At 38.2% G+C, this 17545-nt stretch overlaps 1 protein-coding gene across 3 annotated transcripts in view; it reads left to right on the top strand.

Annotated features, from left to right (window-relative positions):
* MTUS1 (microtubule associated scaffold protein 1) overlaps nt 1–17545 on the top strand; it is a 171155-nt gene that overhangs the window by 47643 nt on the left and 105967 nt on the right. For all 3 annotated transcript variants that reach the window (XM_042983038.1, XM_042983039.1, XM_042983040.1), the window contains exon 2: nt 4633–6865. In XM_042983038.1, coding sequence (XP_042838972.1) covers nt 4781–6865 — 2085 coding nt within the window. In that variant the 5' untranslated portion in view covers nt 4633–4780. The remainder of the gene's footprint in view (nt 1–4632; nt 6866–17545) is intronic.

Genomic DNA, 17545 nt, shown 5'->3' on the forward strand with positions numbered 1-17545 from the left:
AAGATTGATAGCTCAGATATTAGACATATGTCTTCTTTTTTGTTCTAAAATAAGTGGAAGACCAGGTAATATTTTGGGTTTTGAAGCATAGAGAGCTTGAGTGGTATGATTTGTGAGTTCATAAAAACTTGAAGAAGCATTGACAAGATTCTGCGATTTGAAAGGTGTAAATTATAATTGTTTGTATTCAAATCTTAAAACTGGCACACCATATGTAGACATAAATAAGGAGTAAAATTAAAGTTCTTTGTGGATATAAAGTAATGAAACTAGTTTTCACAGGTATGTGGGTTCTGGAAATACTTTATAATTGCCAGATGAGGGAGCAAATTTATCTGTGTTAATAGTTCAAATTACTGGGTTGGACATGACAGGTAACATGAAGATGTAGAAGATACCTGATGTATAAGCGCCTACTGAGTTCATAGCTGAGTCAGCAAGTAAGGCACACCACTCCTCAATAATCTGGTAGTGATATTCTAGAAAGCACTTTGACCAAGGCATGTAGTTTATGTCCTAGAGGTGGTTTCCTCACTTGTAAAATGAGGACATTTGAATTAGATCTTACAGGTGCCCTCTAGTATTGGGGCTCCTGGGTGGCTCAGTGGGTTAAGTATCTGACTCTGAATTTCAGCTCAGGTCATGATTTCATGGTTTGTGAGATCGAGCCCTGCATCAGGCTCCATGCTGACAACACAGAGCCTGCTTGGGGTTCCCTTTCTCTCTCTTTATCTCTCTCTCTCTCCTTTACTCTTCCCAAACTACTGAAATACCTCAAATCTTGCACAAGTAGTTCTTGCACTGACCATTTCTTTTGGTACATATTAGTTGTTAACCTTACAAATGATTAGAAAGATGTGTATTTTGGTAACTTTTCAAGAGGAGCTAGCCTTTCATATTCTCAAATCTTAACAAGTAGGGAATTTGTTTGCTCTCATTTAAAATGTTCTGTGAAAAAGATGTCATCATGGCACTCTTAAAAAGGAAACTTGCTCATTCTACTTTGTTCTGGTAGATCAGACTGCTGAAAGACAACTTGAGAAATGAACCCTTTGAGAATCATTGATTCCAACATTTTTGCCTTTTTTTAAACTTTTGATTTTGCTTTAATAAAAAGTATTGCCCAAACAGTAACTTTGAAGGTGTCACAAATGACATTGCAATTATAGAAATGCAAAGACATTACTTCCTGGGTCAGGTCAAATCTCAGCATCCTGTCCAAGAACACGAGTACAGCATGTGGTAGAAATTTAGGTACTGCTCTTCCAGTGGGAGAGGGATAATATTGGCCACCAGACAAAGAGGCTGACTTTTAACTTGTTTGACAAAATTCCTGAGGGAGTTCTGGTCACCCGTTTCCTGACCATGGCTGTATATTCGTCATGATGACTTGAAGCTGTTGTTGCCTTTTTTAGTTTTTAGAAAACTTTCATGTTAGAGAGCACGAGCAGGGAAGGGAGGCAGAGAGAATGAGAGACAATCTTAAGCAGGCTCTGTGCTGAGCACGGAGTCCGATGCGGGGCTCGATCCCATGCTGCTACGATCATGACCTGAGCTGAAATGAGGAATCGGACCCATAATGGACTGAGCCACCCAGTGCTCCACAGCTGTCATTTTTGGTAGTGAATGTTGATCTTCCAACTCACCCTGGAACTGATGATCTAAACTTGAGAATTTTTTAGTATCTGAACCATTATACCATGAATTTTTTTAGTCTTAGCTACAAAGGTAGAAAACACTTCTGTAAATTTATTTCCTATTAAAACTCTCCTGAAGTATTTCTTCTTAGTGCATTTTTCTGTGACTTTTTTTTTTTAAAGCTTTGCTTACCAAGTATGGAATTTGTATTTTGTGAATTAAAAAAAAAAAAAGGTAAACCCAATTATACTAAGCAGTCATGTGAAAGTTGGGATGGTTGATGGGTTCTTCACTTTTTCATTACTCTTCGTAAACTACTGACTTGTCAGTCTAAAACATTTAAACCTGAGTGGAATTCCACAACAATTAAAAATGTTTTTATATTATAATGACCTGCAAAAAATACTTGAGAAAAATGCTGAATAAAATGCATAAACTTTAAAAGTAAAACTCAGGTCTTATATATATAATACAGACATATTAACATTTATAAAGAATTACCCCCCTTTCACCTAACAATTTGGCAGACTATATCAAAAGCCATAAAAACAAATCCTAATCTTTGGCTCAGTAATGCTTTTATTTCTAGGAAATTTTTCCAAAGGAAATAATCACAGGTAGTCAATGATTACAAAAATGTTTAGTGTTACTTATAAAGGAGAAAAACTAGAAACAACCTAAATATAGAATGTCTGTATCTTATTATATGTTTGTATTCTATTATTCATTTGCCTTAAAAATAACTTGAAATGCCTTGACTTTATTCCATTTTAATCAGGGTTTTGTTTTTAAATCATTTTTTTAAATGTACATTGGAAGAAGGAACTCAGGAAGTAAAACTCCTTAATTAAATCTAATGACTGTGTTTATATAGACAAATGACTTCTGTGATTTACGTTAAAAGCTTCTGTTTACAGTGCTCATATTTGTTTATACCAGAATCTCTTAAATACTGACCTTTATGGAAATAGACAGATGTAACATGTTTACTGATTTTTGACTTTCCACTCCACACACGTTAAGTCTAAAAAATGAATAAATATGCTTCTTGATTTAAATATGTAGCTTGAACATGTTTTATACCCCAGGATTAAAAAAAATTGTGCCTCAGCAAAGCTTTTATTAAGGTGCTAGTCAAAACAACTATCACTTCAGTGATTTCTTTATTGACTTAAGAACTATAGTGGGAGAATAATAAGTAATTTATATTTTCCATCAGTATAAAAACTCATACAGGCCTTATTTTAGGATTCAGAATCTTTTTTTTGAACGAGTGTGTGTGTGTATGCGCGTGTGCGCACACATGCCCAGTGCTCGTATGTGCACACGTGCGTGCTATTGAGAGAAACATTGCAGCCTTTCTTCTCCACCCGACCCCCCCCCCCCACCCAGTAACGGCTGATTTCAGGATGCATGGCCAGAAACAGAACACTGTTCACGAAGATACTGATCCTTTCACTTGTGCCATGGTTCCTGTTCTCCTGGTTGTATGTAGGTCACTGAAGTTTGATTACAGAGAGGATTACAAAATAGAAAAATGAGATCTCTTAATTGACAAATTTACAGGTTACAGAATGCCATTGTCCCCCCTCATGTATAATTTATATCTTTAGGACAGAGCCATGACATCTGATTGACATTTAACCGGGATTAGAAACTCAATTCAGTTGAAAAGTATATCTTGTGTGACTTATTTGAAGTCCTCCCTTGAGCATTTGGGCCTTTTTTAAGCACTTCAGTTTGACCAAAAGCATAATCAAATTTTAGTTATTTGCAAGCATAATCAAATTTTAGTTATTTGCAAAAATCCTTGGATTTGAAAGCTTTAATGGGTGGTTTTTAATGATTTTTTTTTTTTTTTTTTTTTTTTTTTAGTGTGCGACTGAGTAGTTGTCAGTGTGTTTATGGTATTGCGCGGTCATCACCATAATCTTTAGAACATTTTCATGACTCTCAAAAGAAACACCACCCCAATCAGCAGTCTCTGCTCATTCCCTTCCCTCTTACCGTTTCTCAGCTCTGGAGAATCACTGATCTACTTTGTCTCTATAGATTGGCCTATTCTGGATGTTTCATGTAAAGACAACACATAATGAGTAATCTTCAGTGACTGGCTTTTTCCACTTAGTATAATATTTTTAAGCTGTAACGCTGTATGTATTCATGTTGTAGATGTATCTATACTCCATTTTCTTCTGTTGCTCCTTGTTTATTCTGTTGTATGGGTATATAGCTTTTTAAAATTTATTTACCAGTTAATGGACATAGGCTTCCACTTGGCTATTATGACTAATGCTTTTATTAATCATGTATATTTGCACAAATGTTTGTGTAGACATATGTTTTCATTTCTCTTTAGTAGATACTTAAGAGTAAAATTGCTGTGTTATACAGTTTACTGTTTTTAGGGACTTCTAAGAGTATACCACTTTATTAAGAGCCAACAGTGTTTTTTCACCTTTGAAATATGTTGAGATACGGAATGAAAGCAAGGAAAAGAGAAATGCCAATGCCCTAAATCCTCACTGATCTTTAGTTTATTTGCTGTGTTTGCCAGGTCTGTCTGGTAATCACTCTCCACACAAACACTAAGGGGACTTCTGAAACTGAAAAGGGCATTATTACTGATGATGTTGGGGCAGCAGGAATGAGTTGGAACCGTCCTCAGCAAATTAGGACCGATGGTTAACCAACAAGGAAAGGCTATTAGGTTTTGCTTCCTTCCCTCTTCTGAGAAATAAGAACCAATGAAAATAGGGAGGAGGCATCTGAGAAGTGAAGTCAGTCACAGGGGAAATTTTAGCACTGTCTCTGTCTTCTGCCCTAGTCTCTCAAATAAAAAAGCACTTTTGAAAAGATGTGAAACTTGAGCTACTTTACCCCTGTCTGCAGGTTGAGGTTCCAAATGTAAGAATAAAGTGGTTGAAACAAATGAAGTGGTGGCTTGTTAATTTTTCTAATACTTTCCTGAACTGATCACTTTATTTCTTCCAGGGAACAACACATCATTACAACCTGAAAGCATCTTAGAAGCTTTCAACTGTGCTAAAAAACCTAGGAGATAGACAATTTTTCCTTTCCTTTCATTTGAAAGGATTGAAAGAAGAAAGAAGATGGCAGAGGCTTAAAGTTGATATTCAGGATGAATGATGATAATTCAGATGAGAAGACAGAAGATGAACGGCTATCCTTACTTCTCAGTGGTAAAAATGGAAATACCTGTGCATACAACCAAAACTCCCCACATACACAAAACTCCTCAGCCGATAGTGTGAGTTGGAACTCTGCGAACCCGGATGACATGGTGGTTGATTATGAAACCAGCTCTGCCGTGGACATTGATGAAAACAATACTTTAACTCCTCAGTGTGTAGAAGTGCTTCATCACCAAAAGTCGTCAAGTGAGTTGATTAGGAAGGAGGTGTTAGACACCCACAAAGCCTCCACACGTCAGTCTTGTGTGCACGTTGTGAATACAGAGGAGCCAAAGTACCCGTCTAACCGTTGTCATTCCCTGGAATCATTACGGGACCAGAGTGCTGAGACATCGCTGCCTTTTGTGTGGAAACCCAACGATGATGATTTGAACTGTCCACATTGTCTTACTGCCTTGGAGCCAAACCAGACATTTGACATGACAGTGGATGATGTTGACTGCACCTTTGTAACACGTCATGCCATTGGGAAGAGTCAGTCTTTGCATACCACTGGAAATCTGCAGCCAACCGGCATGAGGAGTGGAAACCCATCTTTATCCTGTTCTACATCTCCCTGTTCTGATAAGATACATGTAAGAGAATTGAATTATGATCAAGACAGCTTTGAAAACCCTCAAGCCACAGCAGCAGAGGCCCAAGATACAACGTACATAGCATTTCCTAATGTGATGCAAACTGGTATTGTTGTTCCAGATCTTGGCATTCAGTGTCAGTATTCCACAGGACAGATCACCAGTGACTACACAGATGGGTCACAGCAAGGATTAGTTGGAGAAAAAGAGATACAAGCTCCAACACCAGTTTCTGAGGGCATGGATGTTCCCAATGGGGCTGTATTACAAGAGTTCTTTTGTTTATCGAAAGATGAACCAAATAGTGAGACACATTCACAGGCCTCATATGGGCAAAAGGAAATGGGCCAAAATCTCAGAGAAACAGTGTCCAATTGTCTTATAGATGATGAATGCCCTTTACTGGTGCCAGCTTTTGATAAAAGTGAAGCCCAAGTACTGAACCCAGAACATGAAGTCACGGTGGCTGGAGATGCACACAATGCCTCTCATGAAAAGGATTTGGAAACCCAAAATCGTACTGTAGAATTGATACTGACTAGCCCACTGGGACAGAAGATGGCTTCGTCAGTTGAACTGAGTTGGGATGCAAATGATATGGTCATTAACACAAATAATACAGTTTGCATGTCAACACCAGTCCTAGAACCCCCAAATACAACCTTTTCTATTTCACCTATTGAAGTGGCAGAGAAATGTAGTAAAGTGGAGAAGAGTCATCAAGAACTTAGAAATGTACCGAGCTTGAAGGGGGCACCTGTGAACACGTGTAAACCTAATCTAGGAAAATTGACAACTAAAATGAATACTCCAATAGGCAGCAAAGTTAGAAAAACCGAAATTATAAGTTACCCAAGACCAAACTTCAAGAATGTCAAAGCAAAAGTTATGTCTAGACCAGTGTTGCAGCCCAAAGACCCTGCTGCATCAAAGGTCACACCCAGATCTCAGCTAACCGTTGCCTCATCACCCTTATCCGTGTCTTCCTCAAGACAGTTGACAGCTTTGAGCAAAACACCAAGGTCTGACTTGAATGCAGATACAAAAGCAGAAATCCTAATTAACAAGACACACAAGCAGCAATTTAATAAACTCATTACTAGCCAGGCTGTGCATGTTACAACTCATTCTAAAAATGCTTCACACAAGGTTCCAAGAACAACATCTGCCATGAAATCGAATCAGGAAGATGTTGACAAAGCAAGTTCTAATTCAGCATATGAGACTGGGTCCGTGGCTACCTTCTTTCAGAAGATGAAAGGCATACTCCCTGTTAAAATGGAAAGCACAGAATGTTTGGAAATAACATACACTTCTGACATCGATGGGATTAGCCCTGAAAAGAAGGGTGAAAAAGAAAATGGGACACCTATGGAAAAACAAGAGCTAAAAAAGGAAATTATGAATGAGACCTTTGAATATGGTTCTCTGTTTTTGGTAAGTCAGATTTTTGCCTACTTCAGAGAAGGGTTGGAGGGAGCAGAGTATGTATTAGCAATTGGTCTTCACAAATAGTCAATAATATTGCCAAACTAGGTGTGCAAGTTTGCTTTCAGGTTAATATTTTATTCAGTAATTGTTTGTCATCTTAGTTATATACTTCAGAGTGTTACTTGGCTACAAGATGGGGAAAGTGCATATGGGGAAAAAATCGTCAAGTACAGTATTTTGTATTGAGTGGCAATGTTCCTTTTAATGAGGGGAAAGAGAAAGCTTCTTTTATATTTTGGTGTAATTAGTTATTGGAAGTTAAATATCTGATTATATTTCGTATCTCAGGGGGAAAAAAAAAGAGATTTGTTTATGAACTTTAAAATGTGTTGGGCCACATTTAAGAAATGGCTGGGGAGAGCCGGTAAACAGTCTCAACATAAAAATAACTCCTGGTCTCTTGTGGAGGAAGCTGCCCCGGGAAGGGGAGTCGTCTCCTGTGAACCCAGTGGGGGTGGGGGGGTGGGGGGGTGGGGGTCGGGATTCTGCCTCTGATCAGCTAATGTGATCTGAAAGGATTGGACTAGGCGATGTCTGAGGTCTCGTGCAGCCCTAACCTGATGATTCCTGGCACATTAAGATAAACCCCTTTTATTCATGTACAGTGAAAAAGCAGTCTGTTGTCTGTAGCACCTGTCACATATTTGATGTGTGTGTAGGGGGGCGGAGGAGACAGGATAGTCTCATTCAAACAGAAAATTCACAGGTGGATTAAAGATGATTTTTCTTTAAACATACCTGTATCTTTGTCAGTAACATGAAGAAACTAGTTTTCTGAGTTTTAAAAACATTTGTCGGGCCATTCTTGGGCTTTGTGTACTCGTCTTCAGTCCTGTTTTTCGCAGAAGGGACTTACATGTATTTTTGGCCCCATGTCGACCTTTCTTGGACTCCTGTCCGCCGGGTTAGGAATGGAGCGGGGTGCCAGGTAGGAAGGCAGATGTGAGGCATCTGTGTTCTGTGTGGTGGGCTCAGGTTGGAGAGGAACGAAGCTCGTAAGGTGTAGTGAAGTGTTCAAGGTCTGTTTCAGAAGTGTTTTCAGGATGCGTAGGGAATTGTTAGGTCCTTTTAGGAAGTAAGTTAGGAAAGACCAGATATTCTTGAGCTATATCAGTTTAGGGATGTTTTGGATTTTGTGACTTTTGGGGAAGAATGGTACACCTTAACGATGTCTAAATTAATGCGATTGTCTATTTTAAAACTCCGATCTTTAAGTTCTTTTCAAGTCAAACGTAGGAAACTTGTTTTATGTCATTTGTATTTTGATATTTTGCCAAATCAAACTATAACCTCTGGTAATTCTAGTCAACATTCTTAGTTTGGTGTTTATAGCTATACATAAAAAAACAATACATTTATTCCTCCTTGATTTATGGGAGGCTTTCATTATGTATCTACACCCAACTGAAAGTCTCTCTAAAAAACATTTGGCTTGACTATAAATTGGTTGTCTGATTGTGAAATTAAAAGCTTTTCTGTGTGCACTGAGTAAATCTTAGGCTTCGTTCTGCACATGGGAAGCAGAAAGCTGTTTTTCAGGTTCATGATGTGATATTGAAGTAAGGTGTTAGAAACATCAGGTTGACATGGATCCTGGCACATCTTGGGGAAGAAGCACTTTTTTTTCTGGAAAAAACCCAGCCAACCTCATTCTTTACCCATGTCTTAAATGCAGTTCCCTCCTAATAGCACTGTTTTGCCTTGTACATGTTTGCACGTATCATGGGGAAGGGACAGGCCACAGGCTCTGTTCTTACTCTAGAGAACCAAATGAGTGGCCACTTGCTTCATGTTGACTCAAACTGCCATGTTTCTTGGTCACTTAAACAGGATCCAAAGGTTGTAAATCTTCCCTAGGTCTATGAGGGGACAGTGCTGGAAGGGTGTTAGTTTTCAGTGTGCTCTGGGGGTCTTGGGCTAAATTAGGCCTTGAGTTTACCAAATTCTTAGGTTGCCTCCAATCTCACAGCTGTTGAGTCAGTGTCTATCTGAAACTTCAGAAACATTCTTGTTTGGAAGAAGGAATTTGATTTTAATTTGATACTGGTTGCATGTAGCTACCCATTACAAAGGTTATGTATTGGTGATTGTTAGATAAAGGAGGTGGTGAATTACTTGAAAGGAATTGGTATTTTTTTGATAGCTCCTCTGAACCGCTTTGCTCAGGTTTTGTGTATTATTATTCTGTCATTAAATTTTCCCAGTAATATATACATCATCATTCACTCTTTCCAGTAACAATGGGATAGTTGTCAGCCACATTTAAAGGCTTCAGAGACATTATTTAAAACATACAGAGCTGGTAAGAACTAAAATCTAGATTCAGACTCAGGGCTCATGACTGGAATCCTGACCCTTTCTGCTTCATACACCACAGGGTTTCAAAATTTGGCAGAATATAGGCTAGCAAGGCAGAGTAAATTTGAGGTAACCAGCTTACAAAAGTGAATCTTTAACAAAAGTGTGGTTTACTTTTTAAAAGGTTTTCTCTGGGGGATTATCTTAACTAGCTTCATGTAGAAGTAGATGTTTGTAGTTTGTGGACATTGACCTGCTCTTGGGGGCCGATTTTATGTAATGTTCTTAGGCTATTACCCTATTGGTTTTTTTAGTCAACCCTGTGATACTTTAATTTTTTAATTTTAATTCCAGTATACTTAACACACAATGTTAGTTTCAGTTGTACAATATAGTGGTTCAACAATTCTGTACATTACTCAGTGCTCATTGTGATAAGTTTACTCTTCATTCCCTTCACCCATTCCCTTACTCACCTCCCCTCTGGTAACCACCAATTCTTTGTAGTTAAGAATCTGTTTTTTGGTTTATCTCTCTCTGTTTTCCCTTTGCTCATTTGTTTTGTTTCTTCTTCTTCCTCCTTTTTTTTTTTTTTTTTTTTTTTTTAGTGTTTATTTTTGAGAGAGAGAGAGAGAGAGAGAGAGTGCAAGTGGAGGAGGGACGGAGAGACAGGGGAGAGAGAATCCCACAGTAGGCTCTGTGTCAGCAGCCTCCAGAGCCCCACAGAGCCTGCCATGGGGCTCCATCTCAGGAACCCTGAGATAATGACCTGAGCCAAAATCAAGAGTTGGACGCTTAACCAACCGAGCCACCCAGGCACCTTGGCACCTCTGTTTTGTTTCTTAAATTCCACATACGAGTAAAATCATATAGTATTTGTCTTTCTCTTATTGACTTATTTCACTTAGCATTATACTCTCTAGTCTATTCATGTTGTTGCAAATGGCAAGATCTCATTTTGTTTATGGTTGAATACTATTCCATTGTGTATACACACACGTATACACACACACATTTTCTTTATCCATTCATTGATTGATGGACACTTGGGATACTTCCTTAATTTGGTTATTGTATTATTGTAGATAGTGCTGCAATAAACATAAAGGTGTGTGTGTCTCTTTGAATTAGTGTTCTTGTACTTTTTGGGTAAATACCCAGTAGTGCGATTACTGGATTGCAGGGTAGCTCCATTTTCAACTTCTTTGAGGAATCTCCATTGTGTTTTCCACAGTGGCTGCACCAGTTTTGGTTCCCACCAGCAGTGCACAAGGGTTCCTTTTTCTTTGCATTCACACCAACACTTGTTACTTCTTGTGTTGTTGATTTTAGCCATTCTGACAGATGTTAGATAATATCTTAATGTGGTTTTGATTTGCATTACCCTGATGATAAGTGATATTTTCATGTATATGCAGGCCATCTGGATGTCTTTTTTGTGTCTGTTCATGTGTTCTGCCCATTTTTGAATTGGATTATTTGTTTTTTTGGTGTTGAGTTGTATAAGTTCTTCATATATTTTGCATACTAACCCTTTATTAGGTATGTTATTTGCAAATGTCTTCTTTCATTCCTTATGTTGCCTTTTAGTTTTGTGATTGTTTCCTTTGCTGTGCAGAAGCTTTTTGTTTTGATGTAGACCCAGTGGTTTATTTTTGTTTTTATTTTCCTTGTCTTAAGAGACATATCTAGAAAAATGTTGCTAACTGCTGATGTCCGAGATATTTCTGCCTGTGCTCTCTTCTGGGATTTTTATGGTTTCAGGTATCACATCTAGGTCTTTAATTCATTCTGAATATATTTTTGTGTATGGCGAAAGAAAGTGGTCTAGTTTTGTGCTTTCATAGGCTGTCCAGTTTTCCCAACGCCATTTATTGAAGAGATTGTCTTTTCTCATTGTATATTCATTCCTTCTTTGTTGAAGTTTATTGACCATATAATTGTGGGTTTATTTTGGAGCTGTCTTATTGTGTTCTGTTCTCTGGGTGTCTGTTTTGGTGCCAGTAACATACTGTTTTGGTGGCTAATAGCTTTGTAATATAACTTGAAGTCTGGAATTATAATACCTCCAGTTTTGTTTTTTTGTTTCACAGTCACTTTTGGTATTTGGGGTCTTTTGTGGTTCCATACAAATATTAGAATTCTTTTGTTCTAGTTCTGTAAAAAAATGCTCTTAGTATTTTGATAGAGATTTCATTAAATGTGTAGATTGCTTTGGGCAGTATAGACATTTTAATATTTTTTCTTATCTATGAGCATGGAATGTCTTTCCCTTTCTTTGTGTCTTCTTCAATTTCTTTCATCAGTGTTTTCAGATAGAGGTCTTTCCCCTCTTGGGTTAGGTTTAATGCTAGATAGATTATTATCTTTGGTGCAGTTGTAGATGGGGTTCTTTCCTTAATTTCTATTTCTTTTGCTTTATTATTAGTGTATAGAAATGAAACAGACTTCATAGGGTGCCTGGATGGCTCAGTCGATTAAGCAGCTGACTCTTGATTTCGGCTCAGGTCATGATTTCATGGTTTGTGTGATCTATCTCCCTCTCTCTCTTCCTTGCTTGCGCTCTCTCAGAATAAATAAACTTAAAAAAAAAAATGTAACCGATTTCTGTACATTTTTTTTTTTTTGTATCTTGCAACTTTACTGAATTCATTTATCAGTTCTAGTAGTTTTTGATGGGGTCTTTAGAGTTTTCTGTATATAGTGTCATATCATCTGCATATAGTGAAAGTTTTACTTCTTCCTTACCAGTTTGGATACCTTTTATTTCTTGTCTGATTGTTTTCACTAGGATTTCCAGTACTGTGTTGACTAAAACTGATGAGGGTGGACATCCTTGTCTTGTTCCTCACCTTAGGCAAAAAGCTCTGTTTTTCCCCATTGAGTATGATGTTAGCTGTGGGTTTTTTATATATGCCCTTTATTATGTTGACAATGTTGCCTCCAAACCTACTTTGCGGAGGGTTTTTTTTTTTTAAATTGTAAATGGCTATTGTACTTTGTCAGATGCTTTTTCTGCCTCTATTGAAATGATTTGGTTTTTATCCTATTTCTTATTTTTTTCCCTCTCTCTTCTTGATGTGATGTATCGTCTTGATTTGTGAATATCGAATCCCCCTTGAATCCCACCAATAAACCCCACTTGATCTTGGTGATTAATTTTTAGTGTATTATTGGATTTGGCTTGTCAGTATTTTGTTGAGGATTTTTGCATCTATATTCATCAGAGATATTGGCCTGTTGTTCTCTTTTTTTGGAGGGTCTTTATCTGGTTTTGGTGTTGGGGTAATGCTGGCCTCACAGACTGAATTTAGAAGTTTTCCTTCCTCTATTTTTGGAATGGTTTGAGAAGAATAGGTATTAACTCTTCCTTAAATGTTTCATAGAATTCACTTTTGAAGCTATCTGGTCCTGGACTTTGTTTGTTGGGAGTTTTTTGATTACTGATTCAATTTCATTGCGTGTCATTGGTCTTTTCAAATTTTCTATTTGCTCCTGCCTCAGTTTTGGTAGGTTTTATGTTTCTAGAAATTTATCCATCTCATCTAGGTTGTCCAAATTATTGGCAGGTAGTTTTTTATAATATTCTCTTATAGTTGTTTGTATTTCTGTGGTGTTGGTTGTTATTTCTTCTCTTTCCTTGGTAATTTTGTTTATTTGACTCTTCTTTTTTGATGAGTCTGGCTAGAGGTTTATCAGTTTTGTTGATCTTTTTAAAGAAACAGCTCCTGGTTTCATTGATGTATGTTTGTTGTTTCTGTTGTTGTTTTTGTTGTTCTGTCTGTATCTTTCATTTATGCTCTAATCTTTATTTCTTTACTTTTGCTGTTTTGGGTTTTGTTTGTCATTCTTTTTCTAGCTCTTATAGATACAAGGTTAGGTTGTTAGCTTGCAATTTTTCTTCTTCATTAGGCCTGTATTGCTGTAAACTTCCCTCTTAGAACAGCTCTTGTTGCATCTCAAAGATTTGGGGCCATTGTATGTTTTCATTTTCATTTGTTTCCATTTAATTTTTTAATTTCTTCTTTGATTTCTTGGTTGACCCATTCATTGTTTAATAGCGTGTGTTTTAACCTCCATGCATTTGTGCTCTTTGCAGATTTTTTCTTGGGATTTTGAGTGTCAGAGCATTGTGGTCAGACAAGATGCATGATATGACTTTGATCTTTTTGAATTTGTTGAGACTTGTTTTGTGGGCTAATGTGATCTATTTTGGAGTGCATTAGAAAGTTTGTGTATTTTGCTGTTTCAGGATAGAATGTTCTGAATATATCTGTTAAATCCTTCTGTTCCACCATGTCATTCAAAACCATTGTTTCCTTGTTGATTTTCTGTTTGGATGATCTGTCATGTAAGTGGTGTGTTAAAGTCCTCCACCATTACTTGTTTTAGTATCAATTAGTTCCTTTGTTACTGTTTTATGAATTTGGGTGTTCATGTTGGGTGCATAAATATTTATAATTGTTACATCTTCTTGTTGGATTGTCCCCTTTATTATCACTTCTTTGTTATTGTGTTTTAAAATCTATTTTTTCCGGGGTGCCTGGGTGGCTCAGTCGGTTAAGCGTCTGACTTCAGCTCAGGTCACGATCTCACGGTCTGTGAGTTCGAGCCGCGCTTCGGGCTCTGGGCTGATGGCCCAGAGCCTGGAGCCTGCTTCCGATTCTGTGTCTCCCTCTCTCTCTGTCCCTCCTCCCCTGTTCATGCTCTGTCTCTCACTGTCTCAAAAATAAAAATAAACGTTAAAAATAAAATAAAATAAAATCTATTTTTTCCAATGAAATACACTACTCTCCTTCTTGGTCTCTTGTTAGTCTTTGTTTTAAGTCTGTTTTGTCCAATGAAAAATGCTACTCTGGCTTTCATTTGACAGCCATTTGCATAGTAAAGGTTTCTCTGTCCCCTCAATTTCAATCTGCATGTATCTTTAGGTATGAAATGAGTCTTTTGTAGACGGCACATGGATGGATATTGTTTTTGTAATCTATTCTGTACCCCATGGCTTTGGGTTGGAGAGTTTAGTCCAGTTACATTCCAATTACATTCCAATTACATTCAAAGTAATTATTGATAGGTATGTATTTATTGCTATTTTGTTACTTGTTTTGTGGTTTTTGTAGTTTTCTCTGATCTTTCTCTTGCTCTCTTTCACAATTTGATGGTTTTGTTGGATTTAAAAAAATTTTTTTAATGTTTATTTGTTTTTGAGAGACAGAGCATGAGTTGGGGAGGGGCAGAGAGAGAGGGAGACACAGAACCTGAAGCAGATTCCTGGCTCTGAGCTGTCAGCCGAGAGCCCAATGTGGGGCTCGAACTCAGAAGCCATGAGATCATGACCTGAGCTAAAGTTGGATGTTTAACTGACTGAGCTGCCCATGTGCCCTGATTTGACAGTTTTCTTGAGTGAGATACTTAGATTCATTTCTCTTTTTTTCTTTGCATATCTGATCATTGTTGTTGTTGTTGTTTTTTGGTTAACATTAAGTTTTTTGTGTAACATCTGCATATGGTAGCCTATATGAAGTTGATGGTCGCTTAACTTTGAACCCATTCTTTACTCTTCGCACCAACCCCCCAGCACATATTAGTTATATGGTGTCATATTTTACATTGTTTCATTTTGTGAATTCCTTGTTTGTTTTTTACAGAAATACTCACTTTTACTTATTTTATGTTTTATCCTTTTCACAGTCTCACTTATGATCTTTCTTTTCCATGCAAATAGTCCCGTTTAGTATTTCTCATAAAGGCTGGTTTAGTGGTCATGAACTTGTTTCGTTTTTGTCTGAGAAATTCTTTATCTCTCCTTCTATTCTGAATGATAGCTTTGCTGGATAGAGCATTCTTGACTGCATATTTTGCCCTTTTAGCACTTTGAATGTATCATGCTACTCTCTTCTGGCCTGCCAAGTTTTTGCTGAAATATCCACCGATACCCTCATGGGATTTCTCTGCTCTGGTATGTAGTTGTATTTTATCTCGTTGCTTTCAACATTCTTTATCACTACTCTTTTCCATTTTAATTCCTATGTGTCTTGGTATGGACTTCCTTGGGTTGATTTTTTATTTATTTTTTATTTTATTTTTATTTATTTTTTTTTGTGGGGATCTCTGTGCCTCCTAGATCTGGGTATCTGTTTCCTTCCCCAGAATAAGGAAGTTTGCATCTATTATTTCTTCAAATAAATTTTCTGCCCCCTTTTCTCTCTCTTCTTCTGGAATCCTTATATTGTGAATATTATTACACTTGTTGGAGTCACTGAGTACCCTAAGTCTATTGTCAGTTTGCATAATTCTTTTTTCTCTCACTTGTTCAGCTTGATTACTTTCCATCACTCTGTCTTCCAGGTTGTTGATTCATTCCTCTGCTTCTTCTAGCCTGCTAGTTATTCCACAAGTTTGTTTTTAATTGCAATTATTGTATTCTTCATCTTTGATAGGTTCTTTTTTTCTCTGTGTTAAGGCTCTCCCTGATGCCTTCCATTGTTTTCTCAGGTACAGGGAGTATCTTCATGATCATTACTTTAAATTTTCTTTTTTTTTTTTTCCAATATATGAAATTTATTGTCAAATTGGTTTCCATACAACACCCAGTGCTCATCCCAAAAGGTGCCCTCCTCAATACCCATCCCCCACCCTCCCCTCCCTCCCACCCCCCATCAACCCTCAGTTTGTTCTCAGTTTTTAACAGTCTCTTATGCTTTGGCTCTCTCCCACTCTAACCTCTTTTTTTTTTTTTTTTTCCTTCCCCTCCCCCATGGGTTTCTGTTAAGTTTCTCAGGATCCACATAAGAGTGAAACCATATGGTATCTGTCTTTCTCTGTATGGCTTATTTCACTTAGCATCACACGCTCCAGTTCCATCCACGTTGCTACAAAAGGCCATATTTCATTCTTTCTCATTGCCACGTAGTATTCCATTGTGTATACAACCCACAATTTCTTTATCCATTCATCAGTTGATGAACATTTAGGCTCTACTTTAAATTTTCTATCAGGCATATTATCTCTGTTTCACTTAGGTCTCTCTTCTTCTGTCCTATTCTTTCATGTGGGACATATTCCTCTGTCTCCTCATTTCACCTAACTCTGTGTTTGTTTCTCTGTGTTAAGAAAGTCGGCTATGTCTATTGCTCTTGAAAGTAGTGGGCAGGGCCCACACTTTTAACAAGGTGGTGTAGATCCTCTTTACAGGAGACTCACCACTGCCTCCAAGACCAGGCCAGCCTGAGTTTCTACTGCACACGCATTAGGGACAGGGTGCCACAAGCTGTTCCCACAGGTCCACTTCCACCGGGGTTGTGTAGCCACTATGGAGACCAGCGGCTGGCTGAGGCAGTTCTGGGAAGCATGACGATGGGATCTTGGTGTCACAAGCTGTGGATGCCAGTCCTTCTCCTCAGGGGACACTTAGTCACTTTGGAGACTGAGGCAGGCCTGGGTTGCTCCATGAAGCGCCTCTGGGTGGGGGTGTAGTTTTAACAAGGCGCATACATCCTCCTAGGGAAGTCAGAGATGCAATGGTGGCAGGGTTTCCCTGGGTCTTCTGGGGCGGGAAATCCACAGCATCAGGACTGAGGCAAGCCCAGCAGGAGGGGGCAGAGCATGGTGTAAGCAAGTAAGGTAGTGAGTGCTGGCTGTTTCCTGCAGTTGGCCATGTGATTATTTTGGGGGTGGGGGAGGGAAAAGCTACCTGCCAGCTCCTTTGTTCCTTGAACAGTCCCTCAGGGAACTCTGAGATTAGTAACTAACTTTCCCTCCTGTGTACCCCAGGCATTTTTGAAATTGCTGCTTCTAAGCCCTATGTCCTTGGGCTTTTTGTTGTGTTATCTCTTTAAGGTTAAGGACTCAGCTTCCTATTGCCCTCTAGGCTCTCCCTCAGCACAGAGCCTGCTGATTTTTAAAGTTCTAGGCTTTAAGTCCTGCTAGTTTTAAGAAGTGGGAAATTCTGCCCTTTTGATTTCCAAAGCCAAATGCATATGGGATTAGTTTTCCCCATGCAGGCTTCCTCGTGTGATAGTCTATTTCTTGCCCCTCTCCTTGCCTATAGCTCCCTCCCTCCCAAATCCAGACCATTAGTGTTTAGCTCTCTGCTGGTCCTACACTCTATAATGTGACCTCTTCTCCACATTTGGTTGTGAAGTTTGTTGTGCTAGTCTTGGGGTCATTTTCTGGGTTATTTGCACTGAAAATATGAGTGTTATCTAGTAGTAGTCTTTTTTTTAAATTTAATTCATTTTTTAAATTTACATCCAAGTTAGTTAGTATATAGTGCAACAATGATTTCAGGAGTAGGTGAATGCCCCTTACCCATTTAGCCCATCCCCC

This window comes from Panthera tigris, chromosome B1 (assembly GCF_018350195.1).
Source record: "Panthera tigris isolate Pti1 chromosome B1, P.tigris_Pti1_mat1.1, whole genome shotgun sequence".
In the NCBI taxonomy this organism is placed as follows: Eukaryota; Metazoa; Chordata; class Mammalia; order Carnivora; family Felidae; genus Panthera; species Panthera tigris.